Here is a 20599-nt window from a genome sequence, read left to right as displayed (position 1 = left end):
GGGGAGCCGGGGCGCCGAGGCCGATGGGGTGCCAAGTGGGCGGTGCTGACGCCGGGCCTGCGGGAGCCGAGGTCCGGGAGGGTGTGCACGCGGACGGCGGGCTCCGCCCTCAGCCCCCACCCTCGGTAGGCCGGCGTTTCCCCCGTGAGAAACGCCCCTCCGTCCCGGCCTCCGCCTGGAGTGTCTTCAGTCTCCGAGTTTCCCTGCCCGCCTTGAGGAGTCCGGGGGGTAAAGGTGGGGCCGAGGCGCCAGGAACACCTCCCCCCCCCACGCCTCTTTCAGCCCGAGGTCGGCCCGGCAGGGATGGGCGGCGAGATCTGGCTGCCCTTCCCGGTAGTGCTCTTGGGTGCTCTGCTGCTGCCGGGGGCGGCCGGCTTCACGCCCTCCTTAGACAGCGACTTCACGTTTACCCTTCCGGCGGGCCAGAAGGAGTGCTTCTACCAGCCCATGCCCCTGAAGGCCTCGCTGGAGATCGAGTACCAAGTAAGTGCCGAGGCCGAGCCAGCCTCCTTCCTTCTGCGTAGCTGCGCCTCGCCGCCTCTCACCCGCTCGGAAACTTCCTGCCGACGGCGCGAGTGGTGGAGGGGCGAGTGTGCAGGGCGAGGCCGCCAGGGACGCGGGCAGGTTCTGCGCAGGCGCACGAGGCCCGGCGCTCGCTGGGGCTGGGGACCGAGACGCCGGGCGGGACTTGGAACCACTAGCCGCGCTCCAACCCTAACCCTGACCCTTTCCTCCCGTCGGAAAGGGGCCAGCTCTGGTGATGTCGGTCGTTTTTCTCTTGGTTTCATAATTCGCCCAAGGCTTTTCTAGCCCGGACACGCTGCAGTCCTGGGAATTTCACAATACAGGCCTAATACACGTTCTCCTTAGTCATTGGATGAGATGGTGACACTTGCTTTAATCACCCCCACCACTCTCACCCAGTTCCGGTATTATAAATCTACACGGTCATTGCTTCAGTTAAGGATTTTTGAACTGTGACCATGTGATTATCACTAAATCCTATTTTGGAATGTTTTTAAAGGGGCTATTGGTGTGTTTAATGGTACATTTTTTTCTCAGTTATATATCCATTTAAAAACCAAATAGATCTAATTGTATATTAAAACTTTATAATCTTTCATTCAGCATTCTTAGCCTTTCTCTCATACCATTGCTTTCTTTTTTTTTACTGTCTGCATAATATTATGGGGAATTGTCTTGATTTATGTAGTCATTCTGGTAGAGAGTAATTTCTAAGAAGAAATCTTGTTAGCTCCAATACATCTGATTTCAATGTTTCTAAGAAGCACTGCAAAAACAAAAAACAAAAAACCTTGGTATGGGTCATCTTTAAATTTTTTACAAGTTACTTAATTTTTAACCAGATGTTAATTTTTTATAGTTGATGTAGAGAATTTTTTTCAAAAACAGGTCACATATAGAGCCAAGTAGAATTTTCATCCAAAGGAACTTTAGAATTAGATTTATAGATGCATAAAGTAAGCATAGAGAGTAAAGTATCTGATGTCATATAATTAGTGAGCAAAACTGAGGCTAGATCTCAATATTTCTTGATTTCCAGTCCAGTTCAAAGTTCATTTACTGAACAATTACCATGTGTCGATAATTGAGGGTGGAGGGTTGGACATGGAGGAGCCAACGAGCAAAAGAAAGAGCCCTTTTCAAGGATCTTAATATTTAAGTACTGGGTCATAAACAAATAATTTCAGTAAAATATGGTTAGGTGCTATTGGAGGAGGGCTTCTTCTAGGGTTTCAGAAAATGATTTTGGGAGAAAATAAATTGGAATCTAGAAAGATGCTTAAGTGATACAGGAATGCAAGGAAGGAGGGACATTTCAGGAAAAGGAACAAAATGAATAGACAGTTCTGAAAATGCATAGTATGAGTATTTTAGCAGTGGGCAATGTGTAGTGGACACTACAAGTGCAGAGTTTTTGTTGGCTTTCAAGACTATAAAGTCTAGGGAGGAGAAGAAAAAGAGACTGGAGCAGTCAGGAGGCTAGATCATGAATCATGAATCTTAGCTTCTGTGCCATGCTGCTTAGCTTTGACCTTTTTCTGTATGAGGGACATTGAAGATTAATAAGCACTGTGGTAAGAGTCAAAAGTGTTTTACAATGTGGAAGGTGGACTTAAGGAGGGCAAGATTAAAGGCAAGGAAATCAACTACAGGGTTAGAGAAATAGTCTAGATAAGAAAACAATTTTTATTGCTCAGAATTCATCAGTATTTACCCAGGTATTAAGGAAGAAATCTATTTTAAACTACTGACCTTTTATGATTAAGAGCTCCAACAGTAGAGAAAAAAAATGGCTAGGTTGAAATCCTGACTCTGTCACATACTACCTGTATGATCTTGAACAAGTTACTTAACCCTACACTTTTAAAATCGAAATGGTACTAGTAAAAGTTGATTTGACCTAAGTGTTCATGTACCATCCCTGACGCTTAGTAAACATTAAATGAATGTTAGCTTTTTTTTTTACATTTACACATATTGAGTTATGTAGCTGGTGTGGTTTAGCTTTATATTTTGCATCTTTAATCACTCTCAAAGGGACTATTCCCCTAAAGCATTCTCCCTAAACAATGTAATCGTTTTGATTGAGAAAAGAAGTAAAATTGTTAAGTGTCTGTTGTCCTAGACAGTGTTGGAACAGTTCATAGGGTGGAAATCATCTTCAGCCCTTTGTTTGCATTTTCCAACTCCGTGATTAATTTTCCAATGACTACAAGCTACTGGGTTTTGTTTTAGTTTTTAAAATGTCAGGGAACAGGGAGGGTGGGTAGAGTGCATGCTTAGCATGCTTGAGGTCCTAGGTTCAATACCCAGTACCTCCGTTAAAAAAATAAAATGTCAGGGAACAGACATTCTAGACATTGTCCTTGGTTTACTGTGACATACTGAACAATTTTAACCATTACTTACTTTTCAGGTGTAGCAGGACACTTAGGATAATTGACCAGCCCCACATTGTATTAAGTTCTTGAAATTTTTTAATGTCAATACATTTATCTTACAAATAAAATAGATCACTTAAAACTTTAAATTATTGACTGCTTAATTTGTGTAAACATGCTGGGTATTATAGAAGCAATGATGAGAAGAATATCCTCCCTGCACTCATGCAGTCTTGTGAGGGGAAGGACGTTTATCAAAGTATTATACTAGTAAGTGTGAAGTTAGAACTCTGCTAAGTGCTGCTGTGAAGCTAAGTTCATAAGCTATGAGAGTGTTTAGTAGGAGAGCTTGTTTTCATCCGGGAAATGAGAGAAGACATCCTAGAAGTGGAATTCAGATCTGTGGATGGCTTACTAGGGATAACAGAGGAGGGGGAGTGCTGGGGAGTGGAACAAGGCGATGGGTGAACTGAACAGCATGTGGCAATGCGAGGCTCTGAGGAAGAAGACTGAGTAACACTTTGAGGGACTGAAAGACTATTACAAAGCAGGGAAAGTGGCAGTCGTCCAACATGATCCATTGAAATCATTGGGAAGTTTAGTTTCAGATTATGGTACTGTTTTATTTTATATTTTCAATAGATATTTTGTATAATTTTTAAGTTACCTTCTGTATTTTTAAATACCATTTTAACGATTTCATGAAGCATGACAGTCACTACCAATAATATCTTTTGCTTTGCTCACGTCTTTGCTTAGTTTTTTTATATTGCTTGTTTTTTGATTTAATGGATATGGTTTTGGTTTTTTTGGAGGATAACCTTGAGTAATACTTTTGAGCACTTTGAGTACTTGGATATCTGAAAATGGCTTTACATTTGCTTTCACTTCAGTAAACATAATTTCTTCATTGGGGAACACTGAAGACATGACTCCATTGTGATTTCTGCATCTGGTGTATACGCAGGCGTGCTGGTGCCAGTTCTTGCTTTTTGCAGTTCTCTGCTACTTCGCTTTGGAAGTTTCTAGGTTGTTCTTTATAAATCCGTTGGAAAAGTCAGTAGGGTTTTTTAACCTTGTTTCATTTATCCTGCTTCACATCTGTTAGACCCTTTTAGTCTAAAGATTTTTATCTTTTGGCGCAGGAATTTTTATTCTCTTAATTTGATAAATTCCTCTCTTCATTTCTCTTGGTCCTCTCTTTTTGAAATGCTCTAGCTGGTATTTGAAATCTTTAGCTCTGTCCTTCATACAGGTCTTACCATTGCCTTCAGACTTTCTGCCTATACCTTTTTACCTCGTTCTGAGAATTTCTTGGCTCCTTCTAGTTCTCTGATTTTTAGTCTCTATCCTTGTCCATTCTGCTGTCATTACATTTGTTAAAGCTTTATTTTGGCAATCACATTTTTGTTTTTTCTAAGAACTTTTTCATATCAGCATCTTCATTTTTTAATGAATTTTGCATTCTTGATTTTCTCTGAAGATATATAATACAATTATCTGATATATAATACAAACATCTTAAAGTTTATTTATATTATTTTTTCAGAATTTGATTCTCTGAGAAAAACCAATAACATGAAAATCAGGGCATCAGTTTCAGCAAACACTTGATGATTCTCTAGTCTGTGGGAGAATTTTGAGATTGATAGGTATTGGTAGCTCAGTGGACTATCTTCCAGAAATTCCTTACTCTTCAAACTGTTAACAGCTTTCCTAGATTTCAAGTGTTGTTATGGATTATTTGTACTGTTATGTTTTCTTCATTTCATTGAGATTTAAAGAAGAAAAAGAATTATGTCTATTTAGCTAGCCATTTGAAACCAGTTCTGTTGATTGGTTAAGTAGAGCATAGGAGTAGGTAATATTTTATCTTGTTCCATTAAAGCCACCAAGAAAAAAATAAAATGATGTTATATAAGAAAAAGAGTAGCCTTTGGAGGCAGATTGCTGAGTTCAGATTTTGACCGTGCCACTTGTTTGCCATGTTGTGAAGGATAAAGCACCTGAAACAATGTGTGGCATAAACTGTGCTTATTAGCTGCCATCGTCACCATCATCAGGACATTTGGAGACTGTAAAGGAAAAGGTTATGTTTATTGTCCAGTAAGGAAATGGCTTACTTGGATTATACAGTTCATATTGGGAAATAGATGATGCGTTGAAGTCGGTTGGAATCAGATCATGGAGGCCTTGGGTTCCAGGCTAAGAAGTAGCTAATTATTATTTTACTGAGGAGGAAAGAAACTCAGAAGTTACATAGCAAACCCTAAATTGCCCAAGTTGAACTCTCTTCTGTGTTTCTTTCTACTCTGCAGGGCTTTTCAATGAAGGCACTGTTTTAGGAAGATTATTTCGATAATACCCATAAGGCCTAAATGTAATGATGGCAACAGGAATTGGCACCAAAGGGACATGTTCCAAAAATGAATGGAATTTTGAACCAGATGGTCTTTGTGCTCCTTTCTAGCCCTAAGATGAGTCTGTTGACCGTCTTACCCTGTGGGTTTAAAAATGAAATCTTCTCATAAACGATCTACTTAATATAACTTATTTTCAGAATTTGTAAAATGTGTTCTCTCCTTCTGTGCCTTTCTGTAGGTTTTAGATGGAGCAGGATTAGATATTGATTTCCATCTTGCCTCTCCAGAAGGAAGAACCCTAGTTTTTGAACAAAGAAGATCAGATGGAGTTCACACGTAAGTAATCACTTCGTTGAGCTCTTCAGTCCGAATCATGCCCCTGGGCTGCTGGCGGAGCCGGCAGGCTCAGCACATCTGATACTAAGTAGCAGAATCAAATGCTTCCATATGAACGTTTTAGTCCGTCCTTGATAGTGGTCTGTCTTAAGCTAAAATGCCTTCTGTTAACCTCCTTTTTGTTTAGGCACGTTCTTTTGATCTTGACTGAATGTTTGCTTTGCTTGGGTTAGGTAGGTATTCCCTAGGTACGGCACTCGGTCTGTTGTGGCCTTCTGAGCCTGCCTTTCTGGACAGCACAGGCGTTTTCCATCTTAGCTAGAAGTTACTATTGCAGATATGTGTCTTAAAGTTCCTTGAGCTGCTAGCTCTATCTTCTTTGCCTGTTGTTTTCTTTCTTAAAACAACAGAACAATACACCTCTACATGTGTAACTTTTTACTTTACTTGAACCTCACTCTTTTTAGATAATTAGAAGACCTGAAAGTAAAAAGATCTGACCACAGGAAACCATAGAGAAAGAAAATACTTCTTATAACTCTTTGAGTTTAGAGTTTGATAAAAGGGCCATACATTGTCCTTTGATGTCTCACTTCTCTTTGCTCGTATCTCAGAGGTGTTAGTCTGTTCCAGTCTATTATTTTACTGTAGCACTTTCTTTACTCGTTATTATGTTCGAACTGTTTATAGGAATAAGAAGAGCAAGTATGGAGTGTCTAATATTTGCCATAAACTGGGCTTTGCATTTTACATGCTTCTAAATTAATCATTCCAACGCACTGTGAGATAGATTCTTTGATTCCCCAATTCCCATTTTACAGACAAGGAATCTTTACAGACAAGGAGGCTCAGAGAAATTAAATAAGTCTGCAGGGATACACATTTATTAAGAGGAGGAGGCAGGATGAACCAAAATTCCTGCTTTCTACCATACGATGCTTAGAACATCTCTGGCACATAGCACTATGTAAGTACTAGCTATTGTTATAATTTATTAGCCTTTGTTAGTCAAAGTACCTGGCATGTAACTGATACTCAGTAATTACTGAATACATGTATGAGTGAACGAGAGTGGGGGGGAGTGTCTCAACCATAATTTTTTAAGATACTCATTTAAAACTGCTTTTGAAAACGGCATTTTTACCTATGCAGAGCTCAAAAAATTTGCACAAACTGTTGATAAATATAAGAGGAATAGTAATTTTAAAAGTCAGTTAAGATTGATATACATGGAATTAACTAAGCTTTCTCTTGATAGGTGTATGAACAAGAAGTAAAAGTGTAGTTCATCTTCAAATGTCAGAATATGGAAAATGTATAGAATTTCTGCCAATTTAAATTTCTTTCTAATTTCCTGCTTTCAGTTATAGATAAATTAAAATTAACTGTTGGAGGGAAAGTATCTTACTGCTTTTTTGCATAGAATTACCTCTCATTAAACCACAGGAGAAAAGAATGAGTTTATAAGAATTCACAGTTATTGAGTTCTTTTGATGTGCCAGGTCACTGTTCTAAGCACTTTACATGTATTTTTTTTATTCTTCCCTACAGTCCTGTGAGGTACATGATATTATTATTTTACCAATGAAGAAATTGAGGCACAGAGCAGTTAAGTACATTGCTGAAGGTTACACAGCTAATGAACAGCGATGCAACGATTTAAAACCAGTCAGTCCAACTCTTAACCAGTACACCAAATTTACAAATCTACTTTCTAAAAATTAGACTTAAACAGAAATTTTATCTTTAGTTATATTAACTTTTTAAAGGCAACTAAAATCTCAGTTATACCACTGAAATAGTTTTTTTTTTCCTTAAATTAAATCTTTGAAACAAATACTGTCCCTTCCGGAAGTCAGGGTAGTAAAAATGTCTCCAGACAGAGCCTTAGACAGCGTAGGTAATACCTGTTTGTCTAGCACTGCCTGCAATGAGGAGGAGTCATATATAAAAGCATTTTTCTAAACCACTGAATTAATAGTACCCAAACTCACACCAGACGACTTAATGCTAATTCTTTTTCTACTTGGAAGGAAAATTTACTCTTTTGTCTGCTTTTATTTGGGTAATATTTTGTATCATTTGCAGTAATAAGAGTCCTTTGTATTAAAGGCAGGCAACACAGATTTAGAAAGAGGTTAATATAGGAATGACTAGAAAGTAGTAAACATCTTTTTTTGTGTGTTGTATACACGTGCTAAACTCCTGAGTTTATCTGAGTCAGTGCTTCTCAGACATTTTTCATTTCTCCACCGTCCCCATGTAGCCTTTTTAGGCACTTTTTCCCTCATCATCTCCCATGAAATTTTAATACCAAAGATATACCACATGCCCTTTTTTTTTTTTTTTTTTTACTGTATATCTGTCTGTGCTTTATCTATAAAAAGAATAGTTAACACAGCTTACCCTTTTTATCCATTGCAGGGTTAAGAATGGCTAAATAAAGTTGGGTTAAATAAAACTAAGACAAAATTAAAAGATTTAAAAACCATTAACACTAACTTTGTATTTTCTGAATAACTTTTAATATAATTTATTTGCTTATATATTGTTAATTATATATGCAAATTAGCAATTTATAGACATAAGAGTAATGTAATTAAAATTTTTTAAATCATTCCATTTTTCAAGAAAAGTAGAATGATTGAAACAAATTACATTAATTTCTTTCAGTGACCTTAAACTTTTGCTTGATGTGGGAAAATAACTTTAGCTACTCAAAAAGTCATTCAGATATTATTGACTTTTTCCCCTGTGTTTGGCATAGTTAACGATGAGTTGAATAACCTTTGTAAAATTAAATAATAAAATATAAACTAGTTTTATTCAAACTCCCTCCCAAAATTCAAGATTAAAAGAGATAAAATATATGAGAGCAGTGTGTAAATTATGAAGGAGTGTACAGGTATTGGTGGCTATTTTTATTTATAATATATATGCTAAAATCTAGTCACATTCCTAAGTAGTTAGGCTCACAGAAGGCTGTAGAGAATAACGCCAGGCAGCCAGACGCACACATCACCAGGGAGCCTGTGGCATCAGCAGGCATGTGCAGGCCACCTCGACCATGACTCCTGGATCAAGCAGTCAGTCCATCTACAGTCCTCCCGTCACAGCTGTGTGCTAACATTTTGTAGCACTGGTCCTGCATACATTTTGTATATCTTTCAAGAACTCATGGTGCTTGTGATATGCTCAAGAAAATCCAGTAAGAGAAAATTAAATACAAAGGAACAAGATTTTGTCAGGTAGGATTGAGCTTTGGAGGGTCACAGTACCACCATATCTAAGATTTTTCTGCCCCTCTTGAGCAGTTTTCACCCTTAGGGGGCAGTATCCCTCCACCGAGAATGCACAGTCTAAGTGAATTCTGCCCTTCAGAATAGTCACCTTTGGTGGTTATACACTTACTGTAACAGTGATGCCATTAATCAGAATATAGTGGGAAAATTTTCTCAGGAAATGCCCCACATCTAGGTCATGTTACATAACAGTCATGACATTTCATTGTTTTATTCCTTTTAATATTGTTCCCTGCTGTGTTCATACCAGCATTTGCTTCAGGCTCCTTCCAAAGGTGAAATGCACTCTCAAAAGACAAAGGTGTGTCTTGATTGAGGAGACTGTGAAGAATACAGGCTGGCTCTGAACAGTACTGTAGAGAGATCAAGTAACTTGAGAGGCAGAAAACCCAGCTTCACCTGTGCCAATAACAGGCTGCGTGATCATGGGCAAGTGTCTTCATCTATGTGTACTTTATTCTACTTACCTTGAAAAGGTCAATTGTGCCCAGTTTCAAACATGAGGGTAAGGGTTAAAAGAGAGAAAATATATGAAAGCAGTGTGTAAATAATGAAGGGGTATACAAGTATTGGCTATTTTTATTTATCGTATATATGCTAAAATCCAATCACATTGCTGAGTAGTTCTCTCTTATGCTTCAACAAAACAGTTAAGTCAGAAAAGGGGGGGGAGAGGATGGAGATTGGCTTAAAAGATGTGAGAATCACATGTTGCTCAGAAAGTTGTAGAAAATAATATAAGCTGCCTCAAAATTTAAGCAGTCCAGCATATTGGAGATCCTTGAAAATCATTTAGACCAACCTTCCATGAATAGTCACAACAAAAACTAAAACATTTTGAACTTTGAACTTTTTTTATGGCCAGCAGTAGTTCATGTCATTAGCCTGTGCAATATTTTGTTTGTTAAAGTTTCTCTCTACAAAAAAATTATTAGAAAACTACTTTGCTAAAGTAACTCTGCCCAGGCCAGTTATCTTGACTGTGACACTAATGGGATCAAGATCCTAAGTTCAGTTTAGATGTGAGTGGCATTTATTCAGTAAAGGTAATGCCGCTTTGAGTAAATCTCTGGTTGTTGGCCACTGAACGCATCCCTAATCTTTGTAAACGATATTATAAAGATGTACTTAATTCGTAAGGGGCCTGGAAGAAAGCATTTAGGACAATCCATCACTTTTAATTTTTAAAAAAAATTTTATTGAAGTATGGTTGATTTATCATGTTGCGTTAGTTTCAGGTAAACAGCAAAGTGATTCAGTTATCCATATATGTTCTTTTTCAGATTCTTTTCCATTATAGATTATTACAAGATATTGAATATAGTTCTCTGTGCTATACAGTAGATCCTTGTTGATTATGTATGTTATATATATAGTAGTGTGTATATGTTAATCTCAAACTCTTAATTTATCACTCCCCCCAGTCTCTTTCCCCTTTGATAACCAGTTTGTTTTCTATGTCTGCATCACTGCTTTTCATAACAAAACAAAACAAAACTCACTTTACGGATTAATCTCAATTAAAGGGGAGGTTTATAGTGATATTTCCGTATGAATTGAACTCATTACAAATTATTTTTAATAATGTGCAAATATTAAGGTTCATTGTGAATTATCATGTATCTAGGTTTTTAATCCTGTTCTCTTCCAAAAATTAGGTCAAGATTATTTACCATAATTCACTGAGTAAACACCAAGCACATCTTAAGTTGCAAGTACTTGAATGTATACTTCCAGGTTGCCACTTTCCCAAGAAATTATTAATTATCTTTCAATATTAAAGAAATCTTTCTATCAACAAGCTATCCAATTATTATAAACCATGTTATTTCTTCTCTTTTATAGTAGTCTTTCCTTTGATCCCAGATGGAAGTACAGATAACTGAAGACATGTCCTTTTTTGAAATACAGGATAGAGACAGAAGTTGGTGACTACATGTTTTGCTTTGATAATACATTCAGTACCATTTCTGAGAAGGTGATTTTCTTTGAATTAATCCTGGATAACATGGGAGAACAGGAGCAAGAACAAGAGGACTGGAAGAAATACATTACTGGCACAGATATGTTGGATATGAAACTGGAAGACATTCTGGTCAGTATGGTCTTTTAATAAAACAATAAAAATTACTAACATCCAGAGACCTTACTACATGATAGGCACTGAGCTAAGCATTTTATCTGCATTAACTCATTTATCCTTACTTACCTCTATGAGGATTATCATCTCCATCTTTTCAATGAGGAAAATTATGACTTAGGGATATTTTGTAATGTTTCTGTCACATAACCGGAGAGAGGGACAACTAGAATTTGAACACAGACTCCCTTAGAACGTTCACAGACAGAAGAGTGTAATGATCTGTGGCATACTTGCACATAGAGTAAAACTGAGTAATTTGTATACATTTAAGATGTACAGGCATTTTTCTTCTCACAGCATAGTTTTTATAACATGGAATCTGATTTTACTTGATTAATTAATTTGGCAATACTGTTAACATTACTCAGACCAAACCTAGCAATTACTATCAGAAGCTAGCACTATACTCAGGAGTAAAAACATTTCGATTATGGCTTCTTTGCTTGTATTGCTTTATGCTTTATGATAAATATGCATAATGAAATGTAGTTTTATACATTTAGCAGAGCAGTCTGAAATTTTGTGTATATTTTTTGCATTTAAATGAGGACTTTAAGCAAATCTCTTTTTTTTTTTTTTTTTTTGCCATCAATACCTTGACATCATTTTGAATCTCAATTTACCTTATATTCATGTAGACAATTTATAGTTGTCAAGGCATTTTTCACCAGGACCCTGCTATAAAAATAGTTTTTTTGGAAGATGTACAACTTAGAATGCCTCTTGGTAAGCCTGTTTTATAAATGTGATCCTGGAACATTTTTGTATTAAAAACAGATTATACTTTTGGATGTATAGTAATAAGAGCATCTAAAATTGAAATATTTCTAATTTCACTACTACTTTGTGAGATAAAAACATTGTATGTCTTGCTGGATACCAAACTGGACCAGACCAACATTCAAAGAAGAAAATATTACAAACGCATAGTGCATTATGTAAATACCCAAAAGCTGTCATCAGTTAGGTTTTTTAAAACATAGTCCTTTTCTTACTGTTGTAAGGGCTAAGAAGACAATGTATGTCTAAATTACTGGCACTATGCCATGCAAATATATTTTCATATTACCTATTTTCAATTCACAGTAGCTTTGTTCTTTTTTTAAATAACTAATTGTAAGCAATAAATACATCATGAGGACTATTCCATAAACTTTATGTAATAAAGATCTTTAGGTAATCTAAGTAGTACCTGTCTCTTAATTAAAATTGTATTTGGATATTAAACTAATATGAGTACTGTGAAGCACATTTTTTAATTAACTTAAAACTACTGAGCATTGTTTTATACTAAAATTATTTTATTTATCTCCAGGAATCCATCAACAGTATCAAGTCCAGACTAAGCAAAAGTGGTCATATCCAGACTCTGCTTAGAGCATTTGAAGCTCGTGATCGAAACATACAAGAAAGCAACTTTGATAGAGTCAATTTCTGGTCTATGGTTAATTTAGTAGTAATGGTGGTGGTGTCAGCCATTCAGGTTTATATGCTGAAGAGTCTGTTTGAAGATAAGAGGAAAAGTAGAACTTAAAACTCCAAACTTGGGTGTTTAACGTTGAAAAAAAGGACAGAAAAATGCAATAAACTATTACAGTCGACTATTAATAGTCTTTTCCAAAACATTTTCAGGCATTATCATAAGTATAATTTCAGTGTGAAAGAAAAGTCTTCACTGTCATCTGTACAAGTAATCTTACTGTTCCAGTTGTACTTAAGTGTATAACAAATAACTTACAGGGTACAGATACAAATGAATGAAGCCATATTAATAACGGCAGTTTCCTAATTTGAAAAAATTTTGCAATTGTCTTAGGTGATTTAAATAAATGAACTTTGGGTCTAAATGTAACACCAGACAATGTTTTTAAAAGATTCTCTTACCCAGAAATTTCTTTGTAAATGTGACAATTGCAAATTGTAGAATTTTTCAGTATATTAAGTTATAAATCACCTGCAAATTACCTAATCATGGATATCTTCAGAAGACAAAGACTCAACTTTTTCCATGTATCTCCTATGATGTAAATACAAGCATAGCTATGAAAAACAGATGGGAGATTTTTTAGAACCAAGTATGTTTCATTTTAAAACATAGGCAGAAAGCATTAGTTTTATATACTTAGCCTGTACTCATAAAAGCTGACATTTTGAATAATTCTTAAAAATGCTGTCAAACTTACTAAAATTAGGACAGATTTTCACTTTGAAGTGAAGAATAGTTATAGATTGCTCTCAGTCTCCCTAAGGATACATTCTGTCTAGTCCTTAACTAAGATATAGGATCTTAAAATTAAATGTGAGGGAAAATAATTTTATTTTGTATTACCAACAGTGTTATGTTAGTTTTAACATATTTACTGACTTAGATGATACATTATTACCAGCAGTTGTGAAGGAAATGTTGCTAAAAGAATCCGGGCCTAATATAAATATCTCCTTTTTTGAGTTCTCAAAATCAATAAAGAATAAACTCAATATAAAAGAAATTAGGGAAATCTGAGAATATCCAGTCAAAATAAAGTTGACTTAAACTATAAATAAGTATCTGGAATCTGGTTGGCTCATAATAATGACTCAATCCTAATATCAATCATGAGATTAATTTTCAGTTAACTGGAAGAAACTGAGTTTTGGCTGTGGGTTTTATTTTTTACAATTGTTTTATTCTGTTTTGAATTATCTTTCAATTATTCAGGTACATTTTATGGAACATAAACTCTCCTGGGGGTACATATTTATTACAGTTTTTATTGTAACATACATAAAATGACATTTCTGACCACTTTATTTACTGACATTCAAGCAAGGATTGGAAACCCACAGAATTCCAAGTTTAAACACTCAGTATGTGAGTGACCGTATCGGCTCTGCCATCCCCTCTTACTCAAGTACTAGTAATTTAGTTACATTATGAATGGCATAGAGTTTTTAGGTTACACCCATTTGTAATATTGTTTATGACGTAGGAGTTCAAAACAATCAACTTACAAACTTGAGTGCAGAACAACGTCTGTAGGTTAGAACTGCTGGGACTGTGAATGAGCAATAATGATATCCAGAGAGTGGTTTCATCTGTAATTTACACTTCAAGAGTGGTCCAGAAAGAGATACATTCCCCCCTATTCTTTTTGGGAGAATAGAAGCTTAGGTTTCCCTTCTCTGAACCTTTTTAAAAATGAGATACATAAATGCCATCCATAGATGACTGAGTACCTTAACTGGCCAAGAAAGTGCTTTATAAGTGTTCAGGAGTAGCCCCTGTAACACAAGGGCCAGTAAGATTATTGCCCATGAGGAGCCCCCCCCCGTCCCCTTCTGCTAAACTCATGGTGAGAAGCAAAAAAGTACTATACCTAATGAACAACACAGACACAAACTACTGCATCTTCCCCACGAAACTGTGATTAAGATTCTACCTCTTAACGTATGGCTGGTTACTGTGCTGTGCTCCGTCCGACTCCTTCCCTGACAATGACTTTGTTACATCCTCGTCCACATGTGATTTGTGCCACTAATTTTACACCTTTGGTTCAGTGACTTCTCAATATATAATAATGGCCTTATTTGGAGAACAAATTTAGGAATATTGAGGACAATTTTATTTTTATAGACAAAGCGAAAAGAGAGATTATTTAAGAAGCATGTTACCTGTATTATCTAAAAAGTAAAATTTGTAAGCAAAGAACTAAATTCTTTAATATTTCTAAAGGAATATTGTTTATCTGCATCATATGGTTTTATAATGTCAGTATTCAGTTTTGAAACTGAAGTTAGGCTAAAGTTGAGTAAGCTATTTATCACTTAATATGCTTTTGTCTTCAGGTTTTAATTATGTACACTTTTAAAATACAATATTTAAGGCCTAGAGTTCCACTATGATTTGCATTCGGTTCATTAATGATTGCTGTTCTTTCATGTGAACGTCAAGACATAGAAGGTGAATAAGTAGTTGAAATAACATTGAAATGAATTACAAACTGACATGTAATTTTACGTTAGGTGTGTTTATCCTTCTTAAGCATTGTGTCCTAAAATTGATAAAAAATTGAGTCCCTGTAACTGTATGCTTCCCCAAAGAAAAGTCTTTATCTGAAGTTTTTAAATAAATGGATTCATTCTGTGATGGTTTTTTCGTTGAAGTGTGATAATGCACAGTCAGTGTCGCTCAGACTTCTTGATAGCTGTGGACGCAGCCACAGTAAATGAAGAGTGAATGCTGCGCTGAATATATATAGTAAATGTTACAAAGAATGTATTACTTACCTGCCAGTCATTGTAAGTGCTGTCTCATCCTTAGAACCTTTATTGATGTCATCTTAGCCCCTCCATTTGAAAACCCATACTTCTCTGCACTTTTTATCGTGTATCATTCTACCCTGCATTAGAGTTCTGTTTATATATGCACTTACTCTTCTGTTGCCCAAACATGCATTGTAACTAAAAGGTGCTCAGCATACAGAGGCAAACAAAGGGCATCAGTTCTGAAAGTCTGGGATGCCAGGTAAGCGCCCAGGGAGCTTGTCCTCCTCCTCTGCCCCACTGCGGAAATAAGAGCGTGTAAGAGTCCAGAGCATGGTGAAGGCTGGCATGTTACTGGTGACTTCCTTCGTACCACTCTTCCTCCACAAGCTGGTAGGGTTCCTTAGGCACCTTTCTGCTTCTGCATTCCCATCACTTTCCGGTGTCTGGGCTTCTAGAAGGCTTGTATTGTTGGAAACTGGAGCCATAATTAACACTTAATGTGTATCTGGGAGAAGGACACAGAATGAAGAATCCAGACCTAAGATGATGTCCTGAGAGCACATTGAGATAGACTCTATGGATTCCCACATCTGGAAGGAAAAGTGAGAAAACAGGGCAGGAAAAAAATTTGGAGGTCTTCAATGACCATGAGTCAACAGCAAAATGAACAATAAGAATCAGTTGTCCAACAGTGAGATGAACTCCCTTACATGTAAAGGAAGGGACTGCTCCCCAGTCCTGGAAGTTTTCGAGGGGCAATAACGATCAGACGTTGTGAATGGGATTCTCTCTCTCTCTAATGGGGGTACTGGAGATGGAAGCCAGGATCCTGTGGATGCTCAGATGTGCTCCACCACTGAGCTCTACCCACCCCCAGTGAAAGGGGTTATGTCTACATCTGGAATAAAATGGAAGGATGGCCTAATAAACATGAACTTTCTATTCTTAACTTCAATTCCAAAAACACTCAGTAATACTACTGATAGGAGAAAGCTGAAAGAAAAGGCGAGAGCTTCAAAAGACACATTTTAGAGTTCTTTTGCTTGATTCTTGCTTGTCAAAGAAAATGACATACTTAGGTATAAATCTAACAAAACATGTACAGGATCAGTATGAAACGACTGGCGAAAGAAAACCTAAATAAATAAACATACCGTGTACAGAGACTGGAAAGCTCGGCATAGTAAAAAGGTCAGTTCTTCCTTAATCTACAAATTTAACATAATTCTTAGCAAAATCCAGCAAAATTTCATTTTGTTTTTTGTAGACAGGGACAAGCTTATTCTAAAGTTTATACAGAATGGAAAGGCAAAAGAATAAGACAATCTTAAAAAAATAGTCTACCCTACGTTAACAGCTACAGGAGTCAACACAGTGTGGTTCTGGTGCAGGGACAGACACACAGATCAATGGAACAGAGATTCTGGAATACACCAAGTCCAACTGATTTTTAACAAAGGTGCAAAAGCAATTCAATAGGGAAAAGACAGCTTTTTAAATAAATGGTGAAGCAATTGGGACAAACAGGTAAAAACATGAACTTAAAACTATAAAGCTTTTTGGAAAAAAATGAGAAAATCTTCAGGACTTAGGTCTAAACAAAGAATGTCCACACTCAACAGCAAATAAACCCATAAAAGGAAAAACCGATAAACTGGACTTAATCAAAAGTGAAAACTTTTGCTCTATGGAAGACTGTTAACACATTGATCGCTACTTCACCCAAAGCTGGGTGACAGTTGTTTTTCCTCAGGGGCACTCAGTCCACAGTGAGCGATCAGCATGTTAAGGGGATGAAAAAATAAGCTGATAACGGAGAGAAAATAGATGGAAACCACGTATCCTAGAAAGGACTAGAGTATATAAAGAATTCTCAAAGCTCAACAGCAAAAAAATTAGCAAGTGACATGAACAAACATTTCACTGAAGAAATATGTGGATGGCAAATAGGCACATGAAAAGACGTTCAGCATCATTAGCCATTAGAAAAATTCTAGTCACTACATGTCAACCACAGTGGCTAAAATAAATAAATAGTTACAACATCAAATGCTGGTAAGATGTAAGAGAAGTTGGATCACACTCACGTGGTAGAGTCAGTCTGGAAAATATTTTGGCAGTTTCTTTTAACACTATATGCACTTACTATGCACGCCAGCATATATATTCTTGGACACATCCCTGAGAAATGAAAACATAAGCTCAAATAAAAGCCTGCACACATATTCTACATAGCAACTTCATTTGTAATAGTTCAAAATTGGAAATAACCCAAATGTCCTTTAAAGAGTGAATGGTTCAACTTTGGTACAACCATACTATGGAACACAATGAAGCAATAAAAAAGAACAAACTATTGATACATGCAACAATTTGGATGGACCTCAAAGGAATTATGATTAGTGGGGAAGAAATTGTAGAAGTTTATACACTGTATGAGTCCTTTTATGTAACATCCTTGAAATAACAAAATTATAGCAATAGAAAACAGATTAGTGGTTGCCAGGTGTTAGGAATGGAGAGAAGAAAGGGAATGTGGCTAAAAAAGTCAGGCTTGTTGTGGAACAATTCAGTCTTGATTGTGATGGTTACACAAATATACATGTTATCAAATTCACAGAGCTATATACACACACAGAAATGAGTGCTTCTAAAATCAGTAAAATCTGAATAAACTCTGGATTGCATCAATGTCAATTTTCTGGATTTGATATTGTAGTATACGTACGATGTCACCATTGGGGGAAACTGTGAAGAGTACACAGGAACTCCCTGTACTTTTTGTTTTTTGCAATGTCTTGTGAATCTATAATTATTTCAAAATAAAAATTTAAAACAAAAATGGGGCAGGTGAATTTTATACCTGAAACAGACATTAGTGTGTTATAATATACATATTTCTGAATGAACCCAGGAATGAGTAAATAATTTAAATAAAACCAAAATATTCTTATTGAAAAAACAATTGTCATTTTAGGTATTGGTTCAGTTCTTAAGGATTTATTTATTAGCAGGAAGGTGAAACACGGTATTCTTCCAGGTGCTAAGGAGTTGAGCCTGATCGTTTTTACATGAAATATGAAAGAAGAGTCCAAAGTTAACCTTTTTTTTCCTTTTCAGAGCAATTACATTTCCCAAAATTGTCCAGAGATTTTATTACCAATAAGTGGTTATTAGAATACCAACATAGGAAGACTACACCTACTTCTCAAATGTTGAAAAATCATTATGTGAATCTCAAGAGACGCTATCCTTGACTTTTTCAAATGCTGACTTTTCAGTGGACAATCATGGAATACATGTATAAGGAAAATCTTAAACATTGTATGATTGATTCCTTCACCCATAAAGGTAACAAAATCTGTTGTAAAGGATTTTAGAATTAAGACATATACAGGACATGCAACTGAGAAACAACTTACTAAGTATAATACAAACCATTGTAAGTTCTTTATTGCCAAAGGGACATACATTTAAAAACAAGTGTGCTGGTAATTACTATCCTTTGGATAAACAGCAAAGGAGAAAAGACTGCAAAGTTCAGTTTGTTTAGACAAAGGAGCACTACGTCTAAGGGCTTATGTCCAAACAGAGGAGAGCATTTCCTCTCTGGCACTCAAGGGCAGGTCAAGGTGTGCTACCTTTGCTTCCCAGTAGCCTCTAGTACCCATTACATGCATCACAGTATACCCAAGGCAAAGTTTAATATTTCAGAAAAAGGAAAATTTGATCACTATGTCCAGTACTTCGGGGAATACAAAAGCAAAGAATCTGCCTTTAAAGAGTTGACAGTGTAAATGGGGAAGAATACTAGTAGTAATATTCAGGAATTATCAGCCACTCATTTTTCCAGCTTTGTCATTAGTTGCTCCAGGAAGTTTTGCCAGATCCCTCAAACTTAGGTTGTGCCCCTCTTCCATGCTCCCTCTGCACTTCCCTTTCAAATCACTGATCACACTGTATCAGACTTAAGTTACACTAACCCTCTACTAGACTCTGATATCTGAAGGCAGAGAATGTGTCTGTTCTGAACACTGCACCCAGCATGATGCCCAGAACACATTTGTTGTGCCACAATGCCAGAAGAGTGTTTGCTGGAACAAAGATGAAGCACACTATTAAGCGGAAAGTGAAGTTTCAAAACAGCATGAACAATCCTCTTTCAAACAGAGATAGGCTTGAAGGCTATGGCTTATACACCATTATCTCCAGATTGTAGAACTTGGAGGATTTTCAGAACTATAAACTGTTAAGTTTTGTGTCTTCTGAATTTTTCACTGAGAAATATTTTTTATATCATAGTTAGGAAATAGTAAATTTTTTTCACTTGGGGTAAAAAACAAGTTGTTAAAAGATTTCCTCCTGTTTTTTCTCATCTACCTCCTCCGTCCTTCCCCATCATCGCCTCTTTCCTCTAAATCGCATCTTCACTCTCTTGGAACCACTTCACTAATTCTCCTTTTTGTTGCCAGCTAATACGCAACAACCGGAGGGTAGGCAGAAAAGCAATACATTAAGAAACAAATGAGCATTATTTCCTCCAAGTCAGGTTTAGATGAGGAAAAAACATTACTTTTAACCCCAGATGTGAGCAATTTCTATTACGAGAAAATCCATAATTGGAGACTATTGTAGCTTCCTCATGAAGGGAATGGATTACTTACTGATTGTAGCATTTAACTAGTTTTCAAGTTTTACTACTATAGATACAGCAAATGCTTGACATTTTTTTAACCTAAATTTTTATTTGTCAATACCAAAAACATAAGTATAATTTTTAAAGAGGTCAGTTTCACTAACTACTTGAAATATTTTAATGCTGCTTTCTGGAGATTGCTGAGAAAACCATGACATTTTCACTCACCGTTTTGAGTATCTTACAACTTTTATGTATTATTGTTAATTTTTCTTCCCAGGACAGAGTACTTTCCTTATTTTTTTTTAAACCCAAACTGTTTGCACATTAGTCTTTTTCAACATTTCTTTTTAAAAAATACTTTCAGGTTTGATTTTTATTACAACCTGCTTTTTGTGCAATACCGTTTTGGAGCAGTGTGGACTTCTGAATACCCATTACAGAGGATCTACTTGGAAAGCCCCAGGAAGTATTCTCTTGAAAACACTTCCAAGTGCTTTTGCTTCAAGTAAGCTTTCAAATAAAACAATACAATGGCTTCCCACTATATAGGTATTACATGTTTCAACAAAACAAATATGGTTTTTGTTCAGCTAATACCTTAAATCTGCTCTAATCATTATTTCTATCCTATGATAGCAGGTAAGACCCTTAAATTTTTTATTAAA

At 36.3% G+C, this 20599-nt stretch overlaps 1 protein-coding gene across 2 annotated transcripts; it reads left to right on the top strand.

Annotated features, from left to right (window-relative positions):
* The first annotated feature begins 111 nt into the window (after window positions 1-111).
* TMED5 (transmembrane p24 trafficking protein 5) lies at window positions 112-15176 on the top strand. 2 transcript variants are annotated; one of them, XM_074369985.1, is made up of 5 exons: window positions 112-483; window positions 5508-5605; window positions 10819-11002; window positions 11722-11776; window positions 12366-12575. In XM_074369985.1, the coding sequence occupies exons 1-5, from the start codon at window positions 304-306 to the stop codon at window positions 12425-12427; spliced, it is 579 nt and encodes a 192-aa protein (XP_074226086.1). In that variant the 5' UTR covers window positions 112-303; the 3' UTR covers window positions 12428-12575. The 2 variants fall into 2 exon arrangements, with proteins under 2 accessions (XP_074226086.1, XP_010948707.1); XM_010950405.3 differs by lacking the exon at window positions 11722-11776 and having other exon boundaries at window positions 122-483; window positions 12366-15176.
* Window positions 15177-20599: the final 5423 nt, after the last annotated feature.

This window comes from Camelus bactrianus, chromosome 9 (genome assembly GCF_048773025.1).
Source record: "Camelus bactrianus isolate YW-2024 breed Bactrian camel chromosome 9, ASM4877302v1, whole genome shotgun sequence".
Taxonomy (NCBI): Eukaryota; Metazoa; Chordata; class Mammalia; order Artiodactyla; family Camelidae; genus Camelus; species Camelus bactrianus.
This window is presented reverse-complemented; position numbering and strand designations above follow the sequence as displayed.

Bases quoted from the DNA above. Each gene is read 5' to 3' on its own strand.
- TMED5 (XM_010950405.3), top strand. From the start codon at position 304: ATGGGCGGCGAGATCTGGCTGCCCTTCCCGGTAGTGCTCTTGGGTGCT. The intron at 484-5,507 runs GTAAGTGCCGAG...GCCTTTCTGTAG, and splicing joins CGCTGGAGATCGAGTACCAA to GTTTTAGATGGAGCAGGATT. The intron at 11,003-12,365 runs GTCAGTATGGTC...ATTTATCTCCAG, and splicing joins TGAAACTGGAAGACATTCTG to GAATCCATCAACAGTATCAA.